The 22,454-nt window shown below is 40.0% G+C and overlaps 3 protein-coding genes across 5 annotated transcripts in view; 1 reads left to right on the top strand and 2 right to left on the bottom strand.

Moving 5' to 3' along the window:
- Positions 1-2,798: 2,798 nt before the first annotated feature.
- On the top strand, positions 2,799-5,261 carry LOC121728373 (NADH dehydrogenase [ubiquinone] 1 alpha subcomplex subunit 7). The gene is made up of 4 exons (XM_042116544.1): positions 2,799-2,950; positions 3,027-3,115; positions 3,994-4,092; positions 5,114-5,261. Exons 1-4 carry the CDS (start codon positions 2,885-2,887, stop codon positions 5,184-5,186), a joined length of 327 nt encoding a protein of 108 aa, XP_041972478.1. The 5' UTR covers positions 2,799-2,884; the 3' UTR covers positions 5,187-5,261.
- Positions 5,262-5,944: 683 nt separating this feature from the next.
- LOC121728368 (peregrin) lies at positions 5,945-21,882 on the bottom strand. Of its 3 annotated transcripts, none has more exons than XM_042116533.1 (23): positions 21,254-21,878; positions 20,920-21,159; positions 20,187-20,330; positions 19,273-19,366; positions 18,831-18,932; positions 18,386-18,524; positions 18,147-18,255; positions 17,941-18,027; positions 17,177-17,396; positions 16,841-16,940; positions 16,486-16,663; positions 14,284-14,447; positions 13,665-13,981; positions 12,655-12,830; positions 11,941-12,073; positions 11,436-11,546; positions 10,462-10,551; positions 10,054-10,177; positions 8,790-8,897; positions 8,326-8,427; positions 7,949-8,009; positions 7,095-7,192; positions 5,945-6,425 (listed from the first exon to the last, which is right to left on the bottom strand). In XM_042116533.1, exons 1-23 carry the CDS (start codon positions 21,701-21,703, stop codon positions 6,095-6,097), a joined length of 3,678 nt encoding a protein of 1,225 aa, XP_041972467.1. In that variant the 5' UTR covers positions 21,704-21,878; the 3' UTR covers positions 5,945-6,094. The 3 variants fall into 3 exon arrangements, with proteins under 3 accessions (XP_041972467.1, XP_041972466.1, XP_041972468.1); XM_042116532.1 differs by having other exon boundaries at positions 12,655-12,887; positions 13,668-13,981; XM_042116534.1 differs by having other exon boundaries at positions 6,295-6,425; positions 7,933-8,009; positions 12,655-12,887; positions 13,668-13,981; positions 21,254-21,882.
- The window catches only part of LOC121728370 (calcium release-activated calcium channel protein 1-like), a 62,593-nt gene continuing 51,358 nt past the window's right edge, over positions 11,220-22,454 (bottom strand). Inside the window, exon 9 of the mRNA XM_042116536.1 lies at positions 11,220-11,230. The gene's annotated coding sequence lies outside the window, so the exon portion shown is untranslated. The remainder of the gene's footprint in view (positions 11,231-22,454) is intronic.

The raw sequence follows: 22,454 nt of genomic DNA, 5'->3' as shown, positions 1-22,454 counted from the left end.
TTCCAAATTTATACAACAACTGTTCTATATACTGTTCTTGATCTATTTTTACAATATTTAATTTTCTGTCTACATGCACTCTCATACCTAAATAGCGTCTTACACAACCTAAATCTTTTATCTTAAATTCTGAGCTTAAAACAGTTTTCAAATTATCAGTTTCCTGTTTACAGTTTGAAAAGATTAAAAAATCGTCGACATAAACAGCCACAATTACCTTTACATTCTCACTTATTTTTGTAAACACACATGGTTCATTGTTACTTATTTTAAAACCTAATTTACATAAACAATCTTTAACTCTCTTATACCACATTAAAGATGATTGTTTAAGCCCATATATTGCTTTCTTTAGTTTTAAAACTTTGCCTTTATCTACACATTCAAAACCAACAGGAAGATACATACAAATATTCTCATTTAAGTGTCCGTTTAGAAAAGCTGTAATTACATCGAGATGAATAATGTCCATATCCCACTGTGTACTAAGAGCAAATAACATTCTTAGAGTCGAATGTTTCACTACTGGAGCAAACGTGTCCACATAATCAATTCCACTTCGCTGTGAAAAGCCTTTGGCCACAAGTCTTGCCCTATATCTCACTTTATCATTGACATCAAATTTTTTATTAAATACCCATTTACACTGCACTATGGAGGTATCACTTGGTATATCAATGAGCTCCCAAGCATCATTATACTCAAATGACTGCAACTCTTCACGCATGGCCAGCTTCCACTGTTCTGCTTCCGGTCCATTCAGCGCTTCTGAAAGATCAATTTCCTCCGCACATGGTAAGTTGTTTGATGTACACATGTTTGAATAACCAAAACGGTTTGGTACTTTTCTCTGCCTTTTAGCTCCAAGCACCTCATCAACTCCAATACTTTGAAGCTCACCTGATGAAATCTCAGTCAATGTGATGGAATCAGTTGAAGTATCCACAAGAGTCTCATCTGGATCCATATATGCTGATGAATCAGAACTTGAAATAGAGATAGGAGATTCAATTATGTAAGAGTCCCCCACTGAATCTCTGTTCTCTATACTAGATTCTTGCACATTATTTGGTGTCTCAGTCTCTTCTGTTTGCGTTAAGTTCTGTTCATCTTTCTGTATCCATATAGCATTTTCTCCTGGACTTTCAATTCCATGCTTTCCTTCCATCACTATAATGTCTCTCTTTTCAATGACAACATTTTTCCTTGGATCATATACTCGATATCCCTTCACAGTATCAGAGAATCCAACCAATATAAATTGTTCAGCTTTCTTATCCCATTTCAATCTTTGTTCTTTAGGAACATGCACCATCACCGGACTTCCGAATAGACGTATGTGGCTCAAATCAGGTTTCCTTTGATACCACACTTCATAAGGTGTTTTGTTTACTAGACTAGATGTAACACATCTGTTTTTAAGATAAACTGCAGTATGTACAGCTTCGGCCCAAAATCTCTTTTCAAGTTTTGCCTCAAAAAGCAAACATCTGCCTTATTCTACAACAGTTCTGTTGGCTCTCTCACAAACACCATTCTGCTCAGGTGCATATGCAGTAGTCCTTTGATGTATTATACCTTCATTTGCCAAAAAACTATTCATTACGCCGTTACAAAATTCACCTCCGTTGTCCGTTCGAAGTACTTTAATTTTTCTATTTTGTTGGTTCTCAACCATAGCTTTAAAATCCTTAAATCTCTGAAAAACTTCATTTTTATGTTTCAGAAAATAAATGAATGTCATCTTACTGTAATCGTCCACAAGAAGTAAGAAAAACCGTGAACCTCCAATCGACCTCGTCTCCATAGGCCCACACACGTCTGCATGGACTAATTGTAGTGTCTCCGTGCTAGTATGTTCACTATGTGGAAATGGCAGCCTTGTTTGTTTGCCTTCACAACATGTTATACAGTTCTCCTTCTTTGTGTCACTAGGAGAAGAAAAACTCACTCCTTCTACGATGCCATTTCTCATTTTGTTCAAATCAGCACTATTTATGTGTGCTAGGCGCTTGTGCCATAACTCTGCATTTGCCAATGCTGGTGCTACTAGCATACAATCTGTTGTTTTTAAATTCAACTTGTAAACACCATTAACCAAAAATGCAGTGGCTACTATTTCATTCTTCATATTTCGAATGTAGCAATTGTTACTCTCAAACACAACTTTGTTGCCGTTTCTTATAAGTTCACTCACTGTGGGCCCATAACCTATTAAAACACACGCTTTCGGTTAACCACACTTTATTTGACAGATACAATGACATATCAAGAATGTGACACATGACATAAGCAAACTCATTGATACTATGGCGCCACTAATCTAACAGAAATATTTTGATATTAAAGTACAACAGATGCTACTAATTACTTTTTCAGATATTTTCTTAGATAACTAGATAAGCTTTATACATTTTTATTCACGCTTTCGTTCTTTGTTTACGGTTAGAAACTCATCCATACTCAATATTATAAATGCGAAAGTGTGTCTGTCTGATAGCACTTCACGCCCAAACCGATGAACCAATTTTGCTGAAATTTGGTATGGATTTATTTTGAGCCTCGCATCGTGTCGCTGCTGTCAAATTACGACGCCCTCTATAGTTTCTGCACGGTCCCTATAAACAAAATAGCTTATTTTGTCTCTCCTGAACAAAACGATTTTTGATATTACGCCTTTATTGCCCGGGGCCAGCGATATACTCCACACTGGCCATGGTTAAATAGCCGATGTGCCATAATAAGAAAAAAAAGTTGTCATCGTGACATTTGACAGATGTCAAAAACATATGTTTTTGTGTCAAGTGTCACCCAAATACGCAAATCTCATTAGATTTCTGTGTAGAGAAAATTTTGAGATAAAAAATAAATAAACGATATAAAGATGACTAAAGTTCCATTGCGTGATCTATCGCCTATCATGCAAGCATGGCGCAACTTCCTTTTAGGAGTAAGTATACCACATTTCTCTGTACAAGAATCTCAAATTATGTAACCTTATTTTGATTCTGCATCTTTTCTGATAGAGGAAACATACAAACGCTCTTAGATTTGAGCCCCTACTAGCTGATCGTACACAGCCACCACCAGCGATTCCAGATGGACCCTCACATAAGTATGTAATGTTCAAATATTATCTGGTTTTGAAAACTTGCGATTTTGTGGTTACTGCAAATAGAACACAACCCTCTAAAATTATTGTCAGTACATGCTAAGCTTTTGCCACTTATAGATCTACCAGGATCTGATGGCAAATTTTTATGGCAGATTTTCAAAAAATATAATTTTTTATATACTTACATATTTTGTATGTTTCACACACAGAATTAGCCGCTATAAGGGAAAAAAGGATCAAAATTCCAGCTACCCCGGTATTTCTAGAGTCAATTTCTTTTCTCACTTTTTGCCATCAAATTCTGGTAGACCTATAATTATAATGCTTGTATTGCTTACCTTTTAATTATGATCAATAATTTTAATACTTACTATTAAATTAGTTATTAGATGATCAATATTTGTATTACACATTATACACAGTACACATTATAACAGAGCAAGAATGACGATATATCACAAAATCACCCAACCTGAAATACTTTCTCGAAAACGTTGCTACCTCCTATACCTATTACCTACTATAGATAACGTCCGCAACTCCGTTGCATCAAAATCCGTTGTTCGCGCGGGAACCGTACATTATTCCGATGTAAAAAAAGTATCCTATGTCCTTTCCCGGGACTCAAAGTATCGCCATACCAAATTTCAGCAAAATTGGTTCAGCGGTTTGGGCGTGAAAAGGTAACATACAAACTTTTGCTAAACATAACTAATATTAAGTATAAATTAATATTAGTAGGATTATTATACCAATAATTTTTATTACAATGAATATAATGAAAAATATACTTCTTAAAAGAAACAAGAGAAATACATTAGTCTAGACTTTAGGTCAAGAAATATGTACATAGATAAAATATGTTAATTTTATTGCAGACACGCACATAATTACTATTACACCCGTGACGGCCGTCGCGAAGTAGCACCACCCCTGGACTTGACCCAGAAACTTCTAGCTCCAAGCTCTGACAAGGGGTGAGGATTGAGGCTGTTTACTCAACGGCAGCGGCACCGCGGCGGTGCCGCTCCATTACTCGTCCTTCTATTTCTATTTGTCCTTACACACGGCGCTTACACTGCACCGTGCCGCTGCCGCGCCGCTGCGGCGCCGTGTGGGCCCATAGAAATACAAGGATATATTATCATATATTGCAGCGTTGTGTGTAAACAGCCTGATTAATGTAATTATTAAATATTATTATTATTTTTGCTGATAGTGATTTTTTATCATTTTCTCCATGTACTTTACCCACTGAACTCGGCGAAACATGGCGGTAGCGGACATTGACTCCCTGTCAAAAACTTGTCATTTTCTATACAAAGCCGCGATTGAGCCAATGATTGAGCGCATCACTTCACAGTCAATCACGGTTTATATAGAAAATGACAAGTTTTTGACAGAGAGTCAATAACCGCTACCGCCATGTTTCGCCGAGTACAGTCAGTATAGAGAAGTTGATTCCTAGGCAGATGGCGGACCTACGTAGTTTGGTCGCGTTACGTCAAACCCAGCCGAGAGATCACAATATTAACCATAAAGTTAATATACCTCGCTAGGTATAGAGCAACAATCTCGAGCTGTCAAACGAAACCGAAATTGGTTTCATCTGTGTGTAAAAATATGTGTACTTACGTATACACTTACACAAGCATGATTGAACATGATTTCTATGAGATTAAATTGTCAACGTGCGGCACGTGCCGACTGGACGTCAAAAAAAGAGTGCTGCTGTCCACACGTCTCTTTTTACCACGCAGTGTTACTGATAGTGACAACTCTCTTGCTCAGGCCTTTGTTTCTCTATTCCGCTAGGTATATTAACTTTATGATATTAACATTGAATTGACATGATCCGACCAAATGGCGTTGGTCTGTCAACTGCCTAGGATTCAATTTCCTCAATGGTATGTTGAATTCATGAAAAACATTTATAAGTATAGTTATGATATGAATATATTCACCTCTTTAAATTTGCAATGCATTATTATGTTTCAGAGAACCTAAGGCAGCGGCAAATGTCCCTCGGAGGCCTGGCAATGTGTACCCCTGGGACAAGCATTATGAGTAAATTATATTATGAAACTTTAATAGTGACTCATAACAAAATATATTAACTAGATTAAAATACAACTAAAGTAGAGCAACAATGTGACTTGGTTTGCATTTGGTTCCCCTTTTTAAGAAATTTTTCTTTTTTATTTTAAGCAAAAGTTAGTAGGTTTACTTCGTATAAAATGAATTCTTCGTATTCTTATAAAATGTTTTTGGTTTTATCTTATAGAAATTGGAATATTTTGAATAATTAATGTAACGATTTAATTAAATATAGAGATTAATTATGTGAAAAAAAAAACAAAAAGTTATAAATTTCTTATAATATAACATTAAAAATCTTACTTTCTAGGATATAATATAATACATAATAATGTTTTAAATAACACTCACTGACAAACTTTAAGACATACTCGCGACAATTACTATAATATAAATTATAAACATAGTTTAACATTTTGATACACAGCATGCATTTATTTACAAAGAGTTACAGGCCTATTAGCTATAGCTAAAAAGCTAAAAGTTTTTTTTTTTCGTTTAATTCTTTTCTACATTTTATTGTAACAAGATTTAACATTTCATCAAATGTCTTCAATATTTACAAACTATAGCCAATATAATTAAGCAATAAAGATCATGCATTTAATGTTACTTTTAATTTTATTTATTAATTTTATTAATAACATGCTATTATCTTGTAAAAAACTACATTCGTTTCAAACTACAAGTACACGGATTTTTTTTAATACAAGTAGTTATTGTTGTTAATATTATTGTTGACATTATATTAGGCCTGTGTAAACATTTTATTTAGTCACTCGAATCAGAACTGTTGGGGGCTCTAATATGCATCATGGAGAAGTTACCAAAACTGAAGACTCTATTGCGAGTAGGCCTCCGGGACCTATACCTAAACCTGTGTCATTTGTCTCCGTCCACTTGTTTCCTGAACTGCATGGCGTCTCCGTAGGCTTTCTTCACCGCCTTCCTCTCAGTAGGTTTCCTGGACTCGACCAGCTTGGCTTGATCAACGCTCTTGTCTACTCCGAGCAACTCCAGCTTAGCCGGTGGCAGCCATTGCCACGTACGTTTAACGTCGAAGAATAAAACTAGATACAATACTGGCTCGTGTGCGAAATTTTTCTTGAGATTCAACACGTCTTGCGGTGGGACGGGCAGAGGTACTCCGTTGTATATGTAGCCTTTCGGCATCTTTGGGTCGATGATGAGGGCCGGATACCAGGGGTAGCCCCTAAAAATTATTTTAATATTTAATACAAATAAACAATGCACACGTTTTGACAGAGAGCGAAGAGACTAATTTTCTATTTATGATCTATAGTGGTTTCGATAATAAAGTGTACTGAAACTATGATAGGTCAAATAAAGGGGTAAGTATGAAGATTTTGGCCGACCTACTGTCCGCTATTGTGATTTTTCGCGTCAACGAATATTTTTTTCAAAAATTTCAACAGCTAACATTATTACAAACAAAAAATAATCTTGGACAAACCACGTAAAGTGTCACATTTCGAAGATATAAGCTGCCAAAGTTTTACCAATTTAAGATATTGCAACTTTGGCAGCTCAAATCTTTTAAATGTGACACTTGACGCGGTTTTGTCCAAGATTATTCTTTGTTTTTATTGATATTAGCTATCCATTTTTGAAGAAAATATTCCTGAACGCGGAAAAACACAATAGCGGACAGTAGGTCGGCCAGGCTCCATATTTATAATCTTCATACCCCTTTAATAAATATTACCCAAATTGTTATGTTTAAAACTGTAGCAGACCACTTTGGTCACAGATACTAAAGCTTAATCATGTTTCATGGTTTATAAGTTATGACCTTCACCCAGAATAAAGAAAACAACAACCAAAGCATGTTAATAGGAAAGTTAGGTAAATTCTGCTTTACCTGCATTTAGCCCACACAAGTTGGAGTGGTTCTAGGTGCTTCAGATCTGACTGGCCGCTCTTTACCGGGGTCTTTGAGGCCGATCTTGTGCCACGGCCCTGCAAACACAATAATTTATGTTATCTTTTACTTGTTAATAAGTAAAGCTAGTAAAGCATAAAAATTATTTGAATACTTTTTTGAATTTGTTTGCCACGATTCACGAATAATAAAAAAAAATTAATAAGTCGCAACATACTTATTATGTTACGCAAACAAGACAGAAACGCAACAAAGTACTACATTTATTCTTCTCAATAGAGACACTTGCTGTAAAAAATAAGTTTTTGCATAGTTTTCATAAGCATCAATCTGGGGGCACGGCAGTGCCCCGCCAAGACGAGCTTTTTTAATATTTTCTTCATAGCAGCTAGTTGAATGTTTAGCAGGTTAAAGTTAAACAGGAAGATTTATTATTGACCATACCATACTGTTATTATTATTGTTAAACATTTTAATATAATTCTACAGCACGATATTAGGGACCCAATTCTGATACGTCTAACGTCATAATTATTTCCGATAAGCATTTTGAAATTGTCTGAAAATCAAAATAAGTATTTAAGAAAGAGGCTAATTGAAGAAGACGGTACGAGAATTTAGCCCCAGTCGACAGCCAGCAAAATGACTCCAAATACAACACTTGCTCCCTAATCAATCAAGATATTATTATACCAGTTTCTTTATCTAAATATGACTTCATCATGTCGCAGAGAGCTGTATCTGTAATTTTACTGACTGCGATTAAAAATGAAAAAAAGGTGAGCGAAGAATGAAGATGGAATGGAGTGATACAAACGAACAAAGCAACTCACGGCGGGCGCGGTCTGCGGCGCGGGGGCGGGGGGTGCGCGCCGATCGCCACTGAAACTCGACCTGTAAACATTTTACTGATCACAATATTTTTTCGACATTATTACAATGTGTCCCAACTCCCAACACCGGTGTCCGATCCTTTAATGTTGTGATGTAGGTATGGCATATTTTATTGAGAAATAGGCTCTCAAACTTTTTTGCACAAAATTATCGTATGTGTACGATAATAATCGTACGGTTCCGAACGTTGGCCGCGCGCCGATCACATGTGACTGCCGAGCGCTTATTCACAGACTACACAAGCGCAATGTGTAAATGTGTTGATCGTGCCAGCTTTAGTTAACCGACCAATAGCTACAATTAAACAGTATCTCACCCCTCGCTGGAGCTGAGGTCGCAGGAGTTGTCGGAGCCGTCGTCGTCGTAGTGCGTGCACGACGAACACGACTGCGACCACGCCGAGCTACTGCTCGACGACCTGTCAACAAATTACATTAAATTTTTTTGTAGATAAGAAATTCAGCATATTTCGTTCAGCCAATAGCGTGCAAGATACGTTACGATTTTTGACAGATTGTACACTTTAAAATCTTACTATGTAGTTATATTATTGTGTATCGGTATTTACAATAATACACTACGGCGCGGTGACGTAGTCGAGCGTAACCACTTTCATAACAAAAATATTTACTCAGTCAACATTTGTCATAAGTCATAACAAGTCACAACCCATGACATGACTGGCAAACATGACATGACAGCTTTTGAAGGTTTACTGCGTTAATTTCTTAACCAAGACGTAAATACGTATAGTAATAATTATAATAATGTACAGTTTACCTGGACAGAGCTAGGTCACTGTCGGAGCCGACTTCGCCGGGCGGGCCGCGATACTGCATGAACGAGGCCGGCACCGGCGTCGACAGCGCAGCCTCACTGCCCACAGCCCTGGACCAAGTAAATATCACCGTTGAATGCACCTGACCCTAACTTGACTACATATACTTAAACCTAGATCTCAAAATCTGTAAGGTGTAGAAAACTGATTTTTTTACATAAGTAACTTCAGTTCATGAAGATTAAATGCTCAAGACGAAAACACGATTACTGAAAAAATGCTCGATAGTTTCATAGTTTCTTTTTTACATTAGACACATTTTTGCTTGGATTTTCGAAGTTTACTGTCTTTTCTTTAATATTTTTTAATATCTAAAAAGGCATTGATAAAACCTAAATTTGCTCAAAATACTTTTTTCATAATCATTATAGTTCGTCTTTTATTCAAGTAAAACTAATTTGGCGATGATTCCGCGTCGTCCTTTTTCACCTGGCATATGAAAGACGGGCGTGAGTGTGAAGAGAGAAGGACGATGTTTGATTTTTTGGGTCAGTAGCCCTCTTAATTAGTTCTAGACTGATTACAAATAAAAAAATTCTTCGAGAAAAGTAAATACCACATGTGTTAAACAGCTCCATCGATTACAAATAAAAATATAACTACAAACTAAGAAGAATCACGAAGACTAATTACGAAACCTCTGGAAATCATCATATTATTGTATACGCCAATTCTAAATCATACGTGGGAGAGCCATGCTTCGGCACGAATGGGTCGGCTCGACCGGAGAAATACCACGTTCTCACAGAAAACCGGCGTGAAACAGCGCTTGCGCTGTGTTTCGCCGAGTGAGTGAGTTTACCGGAGGCCCAATCCCCTACCCTATTCCCTTCTCTACCTTCCCCTATTCCCTTCCCTTCCCATACCTACCTTCCCCTATTACCCTCTTAAAAGGCCGGCAACGCACCTGCAGCCCTTCTGATGCTGCGAGTGTCCATGGGCGACGGAACTTGCTTTCCATCAGGTGACCCGTTTGCTCGTTTGCCCCCCTTATTTCATAAAAAAAATATTTATATTGCCATTTACTTTGGCTCTGTAGTACAGTAGATCATGCTTACGCTGTTTTCTTTTGTTAGCCGAGGATTGTGCCTGTGTTATGTGTATAAGACACCTGAGCGCATACACGCACATTCAAACAGATCATGGCACATTTATACGAATTATTGACACTGTTCTATTCTAAGACAATAGTAAAATATACATTACCTGAAGAGATCAGGCGAGGAGGCGGCCTTGTCCTTATCCACTTTCCTCGGCCGTCCGCGGCCTTTCTTCCGTGGGGACGGCTCCAACGTGCGTCCTAAACTTGCTGACAACGTCGGCAGAGACGCTGAAATTGGTGTTATGATGTAATATGTCTTTATATTTATTACAATATATATGCAAATACCGCGGAACATATTAAGATAAGTCAATATTTACTACCAAAAATGGGACTTTAGTTGCAAGGTAATATGAGTTAGTTCCTGTAATTTTAAACAGTCAAAATTTCACAAGCAACTTAGGGTAAGATAGTCATACCGAAAATAAACCATTGATTATTATTATTTTATTTATAATGGCGATGATACCTATTGGCAATTTTTATAATATAATCCAAAAATAAAAGCGTACCGTCAGATCCAAAGCTTTTAGGAGGTACCGACAGTTTTGAAGGCGACACTAAAAGTGTTGGCTTCCGTAGACCACTCACAAGACCGAGACCTGTCAATCATCAAACAACATATTTTATTTATCATCTGAAAGTAACTAAATTCTTCTACTAAGTACTTATTTCTATATACTAATACAAAATCCATACTGTATAATAAAAAAAATTACAAATGAATTAAAACAGTACACTGTGTTTTGATCTTGTCTTTCAATCAACTTTTCAATATAAGATAAGGACAAAAACACAGCCTTAGGGCCGGGACACATAAACACGACACGACGTCGTGTCGTACCACGATGCGACGTCGCGTCGTGGGAATCTACGACGAGCATCGTAAAAAACTACATCGCGACATCGTAACGTGCCACGATACTCGGCACGACGTCGCGTCGTAGAAACTCACGATGCGTCATCTTTGAATTTTGAATAACAACTGTGGCACTGACACAAGAACGCATCGTGAGTTTCTCGACGCGACGTCGTGCCTATGTGTTTGTGTGTTTATGTGCCCCGGCCCTTACAAGCTCTATATATTTTCAAGATGTGGATTTTTAACTAAAGGTTATTACCACACTACTTCCAGAACTTCAAAACTACAGTTCTGTTTACAATCAACCACTACAATTTTATTTCTTAATTCAACTATAAAACATTATAATAACGGAAGTCTTACGTTTAAACTTATACTAGCCTTTACAACATAAATAAAAAATTCTTCTGTATCTTCAACTTTTTGCAGTGCTTCAAAATAAAACTGGCAAAGAAAGAACTAGCTTAGCATTTTATCAAAATAACTTGTAAACAGACAATTATCTTAGCATTTTGTAAAGTGTTAAAATAAAAAGAAACAGGACAACAATGGAAATAAAATAAATTTACTAGAAAATTTTAGGAAAAAAAAACGAAATAAGGTAAAAATAAATAAAAACCATACCTGATGTTTCTGGCTGTTTGGAAGGTGACTTCTCTGGTGTAGCCAGTTTTTGAGTTCTTTCTACACTCTTCTTCGCAATGATTGGTGTTTCAGAATCTGTTGTTGGGGTATCTGTGAACAAAAATGTCTGCTAAATAAATTATAAAAAGGTAACTTAACTAGTATACTGTTAGTTATCACAATTAATAATAAAGTTAAACAACTTCAGCGAGTTTGATATCTGTCATCTCAGTCCACCCGTCACCACAGCCGCTGGAAAGCTGCCGAAACGGCGAGAACTATCTCGGGAATTAAAACATAATGAATAAAATCAGGTACCACCTGCAGCAATATTTCCGGACCAATACTACCTGCAAAATTTAAAGAGAGCGTAGTCCCTCCTAAAAGGCCGGCAACGCACCTGCAGCTCTTCTAATGTTGCGAGTGTCCAAGGGCGACGGTAGTTGCTTTCCATCAGGTGACCAGTTTGCTCGTTTGCCCCCTTATTTTATAAAAAAAGTTATACCAATTTCTCTCGGCTGCCTCGCCATGGACTGCGAGGGTCGGCCCCGCCCCCTCCGCCCTCGGCGGCCCCGCCCCCTTCCACGCCCGCGCCACCAGTTGCGGTTCACCTTGACTGCGGCAGGCGATTCGTCCCTCTATAATCACAAAATTGTGGTAATAACTCTGTATCCATACTAATATTATAAACGCAAAAATGTGTCTTTCTGTCTGTCTTTCTGTCTCTTCACGTCCAAAGCGCTAAACCGATTTTGCATACTTTTTATCCGGAAAAATGTACTCTGCACGCGCAATAAACTTATTTTTGGTAGTAGTTTTGGTTAAGCTTGTAATTAAATCTATCATTTCAGTAGTAAGTCTTTAGTTAAATTTAATATAAACAAACAAGCTTTTTTCACCTTATAGCAATAACAGTTGAGTTATTTTACAAACTTTTTACTTATCATCGTATAAAATAGCTTCGTTATGTTTATGCTTCGTAATATTTATTGTTCGTAGTTTTTACATAACATAATAAATTAATAATACTCTCTTAACAGACTCGCATGATGGTTATAACCCCATTTACCGTAAGTACTTTTTAACTTTACAAAGGTCTACACCAATCTAAAACAGTTTGCGATTCTCCGACATTGATTTTTATTATAATATGCTTATGCGACTCGATAATCGATATTACGTGGGACAATAAAACATCTGTATTTATTCAGGCACTTACCGTGGCATTTTCCTCTTCAGTGTCATTATTATGAGGGCTGGCCGCGCGTGAGGTTCTCTCGCTTCTCGCAAGGGACACGCCTCGCTCGCTTCTAGCCAATGACACGCCTCGTTCACTCCTTGCTAAAGAGACGCCTCGTTCAGTTCTCGCCAGAGACACGCCCCTTTCGCTTCTCGCCAGTGACACGCCTCTCTCGCTTCGCGCCATTGACACACCCCTCTCGCTTCTCGTGTCTACAAATAGATTGATAAATTTACACATTGATTGCCAAGCCAAAAATAGTGAACTAACCGAGATGGCCAAAACATAAATTTCCTTTAATTGGGTTATTTTGTTAGTCTACCCTTCCCTAGTGGCCAATACAAATGCCATTAGCCATTACGCTACGGCCACTTTTTTAAGCGCAAACAAAATCGTAAGGAAATACCACGCGACGTCGCGTGGTCGGCCACAGGGTTGAGGGTAGAGGACGTCGCAGGGTAGGTAGAGGATGTTCATTGCCACATTGCCATGAACGTTTTAAAAAATACGTATGGCACTCGGGGACTACCGCGGTAAAGCTATTGCATAGCATTTTTATCAACTTATGCAAATATAATTCGCATACGTCTAATCGCACGTACACAAACACCGTGACGAATTCTGCCAAAATGAAACGACGTTAGATGATGCACGGCAACGCCGCAGCGACCGGTCGGAGTGGGAGTGTTAGGTTTATTTTCGTTACGGAATTTCTTGATTCGGTCGCCGCGCGCAAAACCGCGGTAAAAGCTGTAAATAGCTTAAAGCTTTGTATGTTTAGTTTCCATTTTATATCATTCTCTCACCAAAGTTTTGAAACAGCAGATAACCCTAAAAAAGCTTTTCTTTTTCTGTCATAATATTGGAAAAGTAAATGATGTCATACAAAGACAGACTTTGAATATATTCTGCGTAAATGCTTTTATTATTAAGGGAGACAGAAAGTGCGTGAAGTAGGTAATTTAGGAGCTAAACATATCATTTAAACATACCAGCTGTCCGTTCGCTGTCGCTACTGGAGTGTCGCACGCTGCGGCGTCGTCGTGGGCTTATTCTCTTCTCAGCCAATTCTCTCGCTTGCGACTCCCTAGCTCGGAGCGACTCACGAGTTCTAGTCCTCTCTTTCTTCGCTGGTTTTTCTTCTCTTTCCTTCTCCCTCTCATCTGGAACGGGGCTTTCTCGGGGCGAACTCCTGGCGGATTCCACTTCTCCATTTCCAGCGATGTCGGTTAAGCCCGCATCGATGACGTCACGTCGCGCTTGACGGAATATGGGGGCGCATTGCTCGCGCATTTTGACGCCGGCTCTGTATATAAAAAAAAAATTTAATGGAAGAACATAATTAAGTCATTTTGATCATTACGCACAAAAAACCCTTAAAAAATTGCATCTTTTGTGTTCTGACTTTTACGTAAAAGATGTTTAAAGAACAAATTACAGAAACAAGAAGTGATTATAGATTTAGACTAGACTAGAGAAAATTAGAACATAACATACATATATCGCTTATTTTGGAAAAGGATGGGCAAATTCTTTCAAAAAATAAATCTTGAGTATATGTAGTAAGTGCTTATACCGCCACTTCATCATCAAAAACAGAAAACTTACTTATAGAACACGGTGTCCTTGTTATTATAAGTTAGACAGTTGTTGATCATCAGCTGGAAGTCCGCCTCTATATCGTCGATGGTCTTGTACGCGCCGCGGTCGAGCTTCTTGCCCATAGTGCTGAGGTCCATGGGGTGTGTCACGACCGAGCTGTAGTCTGGCACCTGTTTAAAAAAACATTAAAATAGCTTTTTTTACACTTGTACCCTGAAAGTGCTTTTTGAATCCAACATTGTAAAGTTTCGATGTGGTCTCAGTATTGTTGTAAAATACCCTAGATGCGTTCCAAAACGCAAGACATTATGTTGGCCATCGCCATATCACGTCTTGGCGGCCAATTAGAACTCGTCAAATCACACTGGCCAGTATTCTGTAAGTCACAAAACTCCGCCTTTAACACTTCGCGTTTGCTCACAACTCGCACAACTTCATATTTAGATAAAGAAACGAGTGCCGTCATTGTACCTCTAATAGGTCGACGGGCTCGCAGAATATGTCGCTGGAGTCCCTCGCCCGCAGCAGCCGCAGCAGCTTGTGCAGCGCCGCGCGCTCCGGCCGCAGCGAGTGCATCACGCACCGCTCCCACACGCGCGTGTACTCCGCCTTCAGCCGTTCGCGTTTGCGTACCAACTCGTACAAATACATAATATATCCCTACCTCTAGCAGGTCGACGGGCTCGCAGAATATGTCGCTGGAGTCCCTCGCCCGCAGCAGCCGCAGCAGCTTGTGCAGCGCCGCGCGCTCCGGCCGCAGCGAGTGCATCACGCACCGCTCCCACACGCGCGTGTACTCCGCCTTCAGCCGTTCGCGTTTGCGTACCAACTCGTACAAATACATAATATATCCCTACCTCTAGCAGGTCGACGGGCTCGCAGAATATGTCGCTGGAGTCCCTCGCCCGCAGCAGCCGCAGCAGCTTGTGCAGCGCCGCGCGCTCCGGCCGCAGCGAGTGCATCACGCACCGCTCCCACACGCGCGTGTACTCCGCCTTCAGCCGTTCGCGTTTGCGTACCAACTCGTACAAATACATAATATATCCCTACCTCTAGCAGGTCGACGGGCTCGCAGAATATGTCGCTGGAGTCCCTCGCCCCCAGCAGCCGCAGCAGCTTGTGCAGCGCCGCGCGCTCCGGCCGCAGCGAGTGCATCACGCACCGCTCCCACACGCGCGTGTACTCCGCCTTCAGCCGTTCGCGTTTGCGTACCAACTCGTACAAATACATAATATATCCCTACCTCTAGCAGGTCGACGGGCTCGCAGAATATGTCGCTGGAGTCCCTCGCCCGCAGCAGCCGCAGCAGCTTGTGCAGCGCCGCGCGCTCCGGCCGCAGCGAGTGCATCACGCACCGCTCCCACACGCGCGTGTACTCCGCCTTCAGCCGTTCGCGTTTGCGTACCAACTCGTACAAATACATAATATATCCCTACCTCTAGCAGGTCGACGGGCTCGCAGAATATGTCGCTGGAGTCCCTCGCCCGTAGCAGCCGCAGCAGCTTGTACAGCGCCGCGCGCTCCGGCCGCAGCGAGTGCATCACGCACCGCTCCCACACGCGCGTGTACTCCGCCTTCAGCCGTTCGCGTTTGCGTACCAACTCGTACAAATACATAATATATCCCTACCTCTAGCAGGTCGACGGGCTCGCAGAATATGTCGCTGGAGTCCCTCGCCCGTAGCAGCCGCAGCAGCTTGTACAGCGCCGCGCGCTCCGGCCGCAGCGAGTGAATCACGCACCGCTCCCACACGCGCGTGTACTCCGCCTTCAGCCGTTCGCGTTTGCGTACCAACTCGTACAACTACATAATATATCCCTACCTCTAGCAGGTCGACGGGCTCGCAGAATATGTCACTGGAGTCCCTCACCCGTAGCAGCCGCAGCAGCTTGTGCAGCGCCGCGCGCTCCGGCCGCAGCGAGTGCATCACGCACCGCTCCCACACGCGCGTGTACTCCGCCTTCAGCCGTTCGCGTTTGCGTACCAACTCGTACAACTACATAATATATCCCTACCTCTAGCAGGTCGACGGGCTCGCAGAATATGTCACTGGAGTCCCTCGCCCGTAGCAGCCGCAGCAGCTTGTGCAGCGCCGCGCGCTCCGGCCGCAGCGAGTGCATCACGCACCGCTCCCACACGCGCGTGTACTCCGCCTTCAGCCGTTCGCGTTTGCGTACCAACTCGTACAACTACATAATATATCCCTACCTCTAGCAGGTCGACGGGCTCGCAGAATATGTCACTGGAGTCCCTCGCCCGTAGCAGCCGCAGCAGCTTGTGCAGCGCCGCGCGCTCCGGCCGCAGCGAGTGCATCACGCACCGCTCCCACACGCGCGTGTACTCCGCCTTCAGCCGTTCGCGTTTGCGTACCAACTCGCACAGTAACCTGATAAAATTAAGAAATTTGTAAAGCAATGATCTGATCAAAATTGGTCAACACGAGCACATGCTACATTGCCACAGACAGACCCATCAAACTAGTAACTTGTGTTGTTTGTTAAAAGTTAAAACAGAGACAAAGAGATCTAACAAAAATGCTGCTAAAACAGGCAGGCAGATTTACCTGGCCCTTTCCAAATCCTGTCGTATTCTCTGCCAATATTTAAGCTGATTGCACAGCTCTCGAACATTCACTGTCCCATCTTGTATTCCTCGGCTACCACCTATAACATAATTCCATATCTTTAGTCTTAGTGAAAAACATCATACATAGTAATAATAATAAATATAATATTTATTCGACTAGTTAAACATAGACAGAACAACATAAAATGTGTACAGGGTGACGATGTATTTTTCTGAAACACTCGATTAAATACACAAAGTGTAAATATAAAGTTAAAAAAACAATACTCGAGATATGGCTCTTAAGTATGTGTTTAGGTGTTGAAATAATTACCGTGGTGCGTCGCCAAGCTCTGCAGTCGTCGCAGCAGCGGCACGCCGTTGCGGCTGCGGCGCTTGAGCGTCCAATACGCGAGTAAACGCTTCATAAGCTGCGCGCGCGCCGCCGCCGGGCCCGCCGCCAGCCGCGCTATATCCGCCACTCGCTCCGCCGCCAGGGTCGGCACTAATACCACCGGCGCCCACGTCCGTTTGAGGGCCAGGACTCGACGCGCCTATAACATAATTAATTCCTTAGTTTCTGGTTTATATGATTTTTAAAAACTTCTAAAGTACGGTTGTTACGGAGACCGTCATGTAGTGTCATCTAGCGTCAAACCAGCGAAACTTATCGAGGGAACGCAGACAACATAAATCCTCTACTCAATACCAGATGGCGTTGGGTGTATGTTTACCTGCGCGTACTATCTAGAAAAGTCCAACATTTGTTTACGCGAATCATTCGGGAAAGGAATGTTCTCGTACATTCTGAGATTCGTCTCAGCCCATATAAATAGTCGCAGGCAGACGGGCCGGTAATTCAGTTCGATAATGGCTATCATTAAGGCGACTTCGAAGTGAGAAACAAGTGATCAAAAAGTGATTGTAGTGGAACCACGACTTGGCTACGACCTAGGACAGTGATAGTGCTTAGTGTTTGGACTTAGTGCTTTGTGTGATAGCAGGTTTTTCTCTCCAAATCCTTCGAACCCTAGCACATAACAGTATTAAATAAGAAAACTTTAGTTAAATATAATTATTAAATAATAAAGCAAATACCTGTTTTATTTTGTCTCGTCCCTTTTGCCTGATAGTTGATAAGTCCGCCGATTTTGAATCGCCCTCAGATTCAAGTGCTCGCCTTTCCTGATTGCAAGAAGGAATGAAACAAGAAGGATGTTATTAATACATCATAAGTTTTCAGTCTTATAAATAAATAGCACAAAGTGAAGGGAAAATTCCAACTTGTCCTTGCTAAAACCAACCTGTAGAATATGTGACGGCGTGTGAGAATCGCAGTACGCCATCTTAGCTACTTGTACGGGTTGACTGGGGTCCCTGCCCGTACCCGCTGCCTCCATCTTCATATATAATCTAAAACAAGTTTGTTTGTTTTACTAAATTTCTAAATTTTATTACTATGTTAGTTAATGTTAGTACTTTAATTTTACTTTTCTTGCAGATCGGACTTTATGCATGAGTTGATATTTGGTTTAATAGTTACCCAGCCTGCTGAGCGCATGTGACGTGGAAGGCGGAGTAACAATTGCTGCGATGGCACTGTATACAGGCGCCCGCGCCGCGTTGCTTGCACACCATACACTGTAGCTTCCAACGCGCAGCAGGGATCGTCTCTATTGAATCTGTGGATTATTATTGGACGCTTAATAAAACTAATCCGAGTAGGAATTGGTAGTTTAAGAAATACCATATTCACTGCCCGCAACATCAACAACATAAGTAATATAAAACAATCCTGCTATCTATCCCATTTAGATCTTTATCATTTAGATTTTTATCAAAAGTACGCAACGAATTTTGAAGCCTTTTTTAATCAAAAGAGTAATTCAAGAGGAAGTTTTATTTATTATAATAATAGGAGCTAACATGCGATTTCGAATATTCTTCTTAGTTCATCAGTTTTTGAAATAGTGTAGCTTTAAACTAACCTATGGGTTCCAAAAATACTGTGTTGGCGAAGCGAACTTCCGGTATCCACAGAGCGCAAACGACGTGCGCCCACGTGCCTTGGTCAGTTTGTTTAAATGCACCTAAAAAATTATGAATAAAGTAAAAAAAAAACACATGGCGGTAAACAAAACCCAGCTGGCATAAATAAACTTTCTACAATATAATAGCTTGTTCTTTAGAGAATGAACATTGAACAGCATTGAAAAGTTTTTTATCTTGTTTTTACAATGTGATTTATGGCCTAAACAGCTTACAGACAATAAATGGCAAAGGTGCATCTTTTTTAAGGTATAAAATTTTCGGTTAGTAGAATTAAGGAGCATAATTTTATACAACATTTGAAGTGTTAAATTTTAAACTATTCGGTTAAACTACAGCTACTTCTTTGTCTTGTTCTATTAAAATAAAAATATTTCTTACCCCCAGTATTAGGGCACAAAACACAGTTGACCAAACGGGATGGAGACTGCAGACACCGCCGACATAGCCACTGACCCTCGGGAATGTATGGCACCTATAACAATAAAGAAATCAGGCTTAAATTCATAATCAAAATATTTTATTTTCAGTTTGTCTAGAAATAAAGTCATGTTTTTAAAATTGAGCAATAAATATTAAAAGTAATTTAGTCTTATGATACAAGGGGCAAAGAATCAAACGGCTTGTGTGCGGCTACTCCATTTTGAGATCAATTTGTAGTTTGTTGTTATTTTTCAATAATAAGTTTTACCACCGCGTGTATGCCAGTAAGAGCTGGAGGCATACCAGCCGGGCTGGCCGACGGTGGCGCAGGAGCGAGAAAAATGGAAGACCCTGGGGAAGGCCTTTGCCCAGCAATGGGACAGCATAGACTAATTAGTCCCAAAATTAGCATTACCTAAAAACTTTTAGGTAATGCTAAGGTATATTGGTACCAGCGTCCCGATTTTTTCATCAAAATTAAATGTCCCGCGCGGGACAGGCTCAGTCCCGCTTTTCAGGGAAAGCCCGAACGTATGTGCAGCGTGCTGAGAAAGAAAGGTGTGTAATGAAGATAAGAGTGTGGGAGGTAGAGGGGTGGATTGTCTTTGGCTACTTTAGCTATCTATTCGTTACACTTACGTTCGTTACGTTAAATAACATTTACGTGATAGTTAGCTATCTATCACGTAAATGTTATTTTAACGCAAATAAAAAGATAAAAAAATCAAAAAACTTTTGATTTTGTACCATTTTTTACTTTGTCCCGCTTTTGACTGAATAATCCCGCTTTTTCCCTCAAAAAGTTCCAAAGTCCCGACTTGGCACAAAAAAAATCTTGCAACGCTGATTGGTACAAAGTAAATTATTCTTACCCCATAACAATCTTGATGAACAGCTAAATTACACATATCACAAAACAGTATGACATTTGTATTTTGACATTCACCATCCATGCATATACAGCACACAGCATCTTCGTCTACTGTAACAGCTGTCTGTTGACCACTTTGTGTTGCCTGAAACAACAAAAGAAAGTTCAATACTGCCGTTTTTACGATGAGTGCAGTAAGTTGAATTTTTTGGCAAATTTAACTTACTGCACTTATCGTAAGGACGGCAAAATATCAATATAATATAAAAATAAAAAAAATTCAGATCCAAATGCTGTTACGATAAAATTCTTTGGTGTTGCTTATTACACAGTCATTTTATAGTGTCACATCCTAATAGCATTGAATATGTTACATAATATCATCGCTTAGGTAACAATACCGCGCAAGTTAAATTTGACAAAGATTCCAGGAGAGATAAAAAACTGAAGAATTACGCTATTATGACACAACAATTTGCGTGGTGCCAAAATTACTTATGCTGCGATCGCACTGCACAATGCACGCCGACAAAATCTATCCAATGAAGTATAAAACATCATAATGACCAATTTTCGTCTTAGGCAGTATTGTTACCTAAGCGACGATATTATGTTTTGACAGTAACAGGATTCAGTTTGTGTACATTACTAGAATCTTCATAACTGTACGGCGGCAGTGGCACCGCTGCAGTGGCGGCGCTGCTGCCGCTGTGGCGTGTGTGTAAACACCCTACCTGAAAATATGATTCCTTCTCAAGGCGATCCATCAATAATTCCAACGTATCAACAGACACAGGTGGCAAGTTTTGTTTAACTCTGTTTTTGTTGATGATTCCCAACCACGCTGTGTCCTCCTCGTCCACATCATACTCCACTTCTCCGTCAAGTTCCTCAGCTGATTTTTCAATAAAACGTATGTAAGCATTTGGTCTAGGTGGGGCATCACATACTCTCTCATTATAATCTGGGATTACCTGCAATATAATGCAGAAAAAATGTAAGCCATTCATTGATTTAAAATTATTTACTTATACATATTTAAATAAACAATTTCTATTCATTACTTACCTTGAAAGTAGCTTCTGGCAACTTTACATGAGGCTCCTGAGGTGGTTCAACAAATGCCAAAGGTTTTTCTAACTCTGCATTCTTTTTTTCCCATTCCTCCAAAGATATAATAGGCAATGGTTGATCTATCGGTATTCTACTTATTTTCCCATCTATTTCAAACTGTACTACTTTCTGGGCTTCGGCAAAAGTTAAAGCTTCTTTTGGCGGGCTTTGCAAAGCGATATCGCCTGTTGGTACCGCGGCTCTGCTTCTACCTTTCTTTCTGTTGTTGTTAACGGCAGGAGTAGCCGGCGTCGGGTTATCATGATCATAGTTTACCAAATGATACTGAAGACCACACAAACTTTTGTAAACTTTGTCGCATTTCTCCAATGGACACTGATAAGGCGGAGGCCTATTTTGCCGAAGTTTCTTACAAAACTCCAATACATCAAAATCTAACCCCATTTTGAGGCAATTCGGGAAATTTTACACAAAAATATTGTGATTTGTAGGTCTACTAAAACGTCATGACAAAATCGATGGATTTTAACTGTCAAAATAAGCGTCAAATTGCAGAAATGTTTTTCACTCAATTCATAACTGAAAACACTCAGTACCTATTGGTACTCTTAATAAAACACCTGTAAACTCATTATAAACTTATAAAGTACAGATTCGTTATATATATTATGTTATAAATTATATAAAAATTAAAATGCGTAGAAATTATGAAAAACGAGAAAATTTCGTTTTAGCCAGTAGGTAGGTAGGTAGGTAAAATGGTACTGACCATAAACTAGTTATGGTACTGACGTCTGACGGTACTGACAACTGACAAGTGACAGTTACTGACAAAGGCACAGATTTTAAAGGCCGTATACACGATCGGTTCCAACCACCAACAGAGGTCACCTTGGTTGGGTCAACAAAGTTGAATCTCTATCTACACGTAAATCAACTCGTCTGTCTTGGCTAGGCTGTGGAAAAGTGAACAATGGGATCACTATCTAAACCTCAAAAGACCGCAATAGCGCTGGCTTGTATATGTGATGAAAAAAATCGTAAAAAAAAAAAGACGGTTGTAGATGAAACTGTGGTTAAAAGAAAGAAAAACTTCGAGCCACTTAATCATTTTAAAAATATGGGGAATTTTAGAATGGACAAAAATTCTTTCAACGAATTATTAGAAATGATGCGACCCTTAATTACAAAACAA

Source organism: Aricia agestis, chromosome 6 (genome assembly GCF_905147365.1).
Source record: "Aricia agestis chromosome 6, ilAriAges1.1, whole genome shotgun sequence".
Classification (NCBI taxonomy): domain Eukaryota; kingdom Metazoa; phylum Arthropoda; class Insecta; order Lepidoptera; family Lycaenidae; genus Aricia; species Aricia agestis.
Note: the sequence above shows the minus strand (reverse complement) of the source record. Positions and strands in the feature narration are given on the sequence as shown.

Excerpts from the sequence above, each read along its gene's own strand:
- LOC121728373 (XM_042116544.1), top strand. The coding sequence starts at position 2,885 with ATGACTAAAGTTCCATTGCGTGATCTATCGCCTATCATGCAAGCATGG. Across the intron at positions 2,951-3,026 it reads GGCGCAACTTCCTTTTAGGA|AGGAAACATACAAACGCTCT; the intron begins GTAAGTATACCA and ends CTTTTCTGATAG. Across the intron at positions 3,116-3,993 it reads CCAGATGGACCCTCACATAA|ACACGCACATAATTACTATT; the intron begins GTATGTAATGTT and ends ATTTTATTGCAG.
- LOC121728368 (XM_042116532.1), bottom strand. The coding sequence starts at position 21,703 with ATGGGGTTAGATTTTGATGTATTGGAGTTTTGTAAGAAACTTCGGCAA. Across the intron at positions 20,331-20,919 it reads AGAAGGAATCATATTTTCAG|GCAACACAAAGTGGTCAACA; the intron begins GTAGGGTGTTTA and ends TTGTTGTTTCAG. Across the intron at positions 19,367-20,186 it reads TTCATCAAGATTGTTATGGG|GTGCCATACATTCCCGAGGG; the intron begins GTAAGAATAATT and ends TTATTGTTATAG.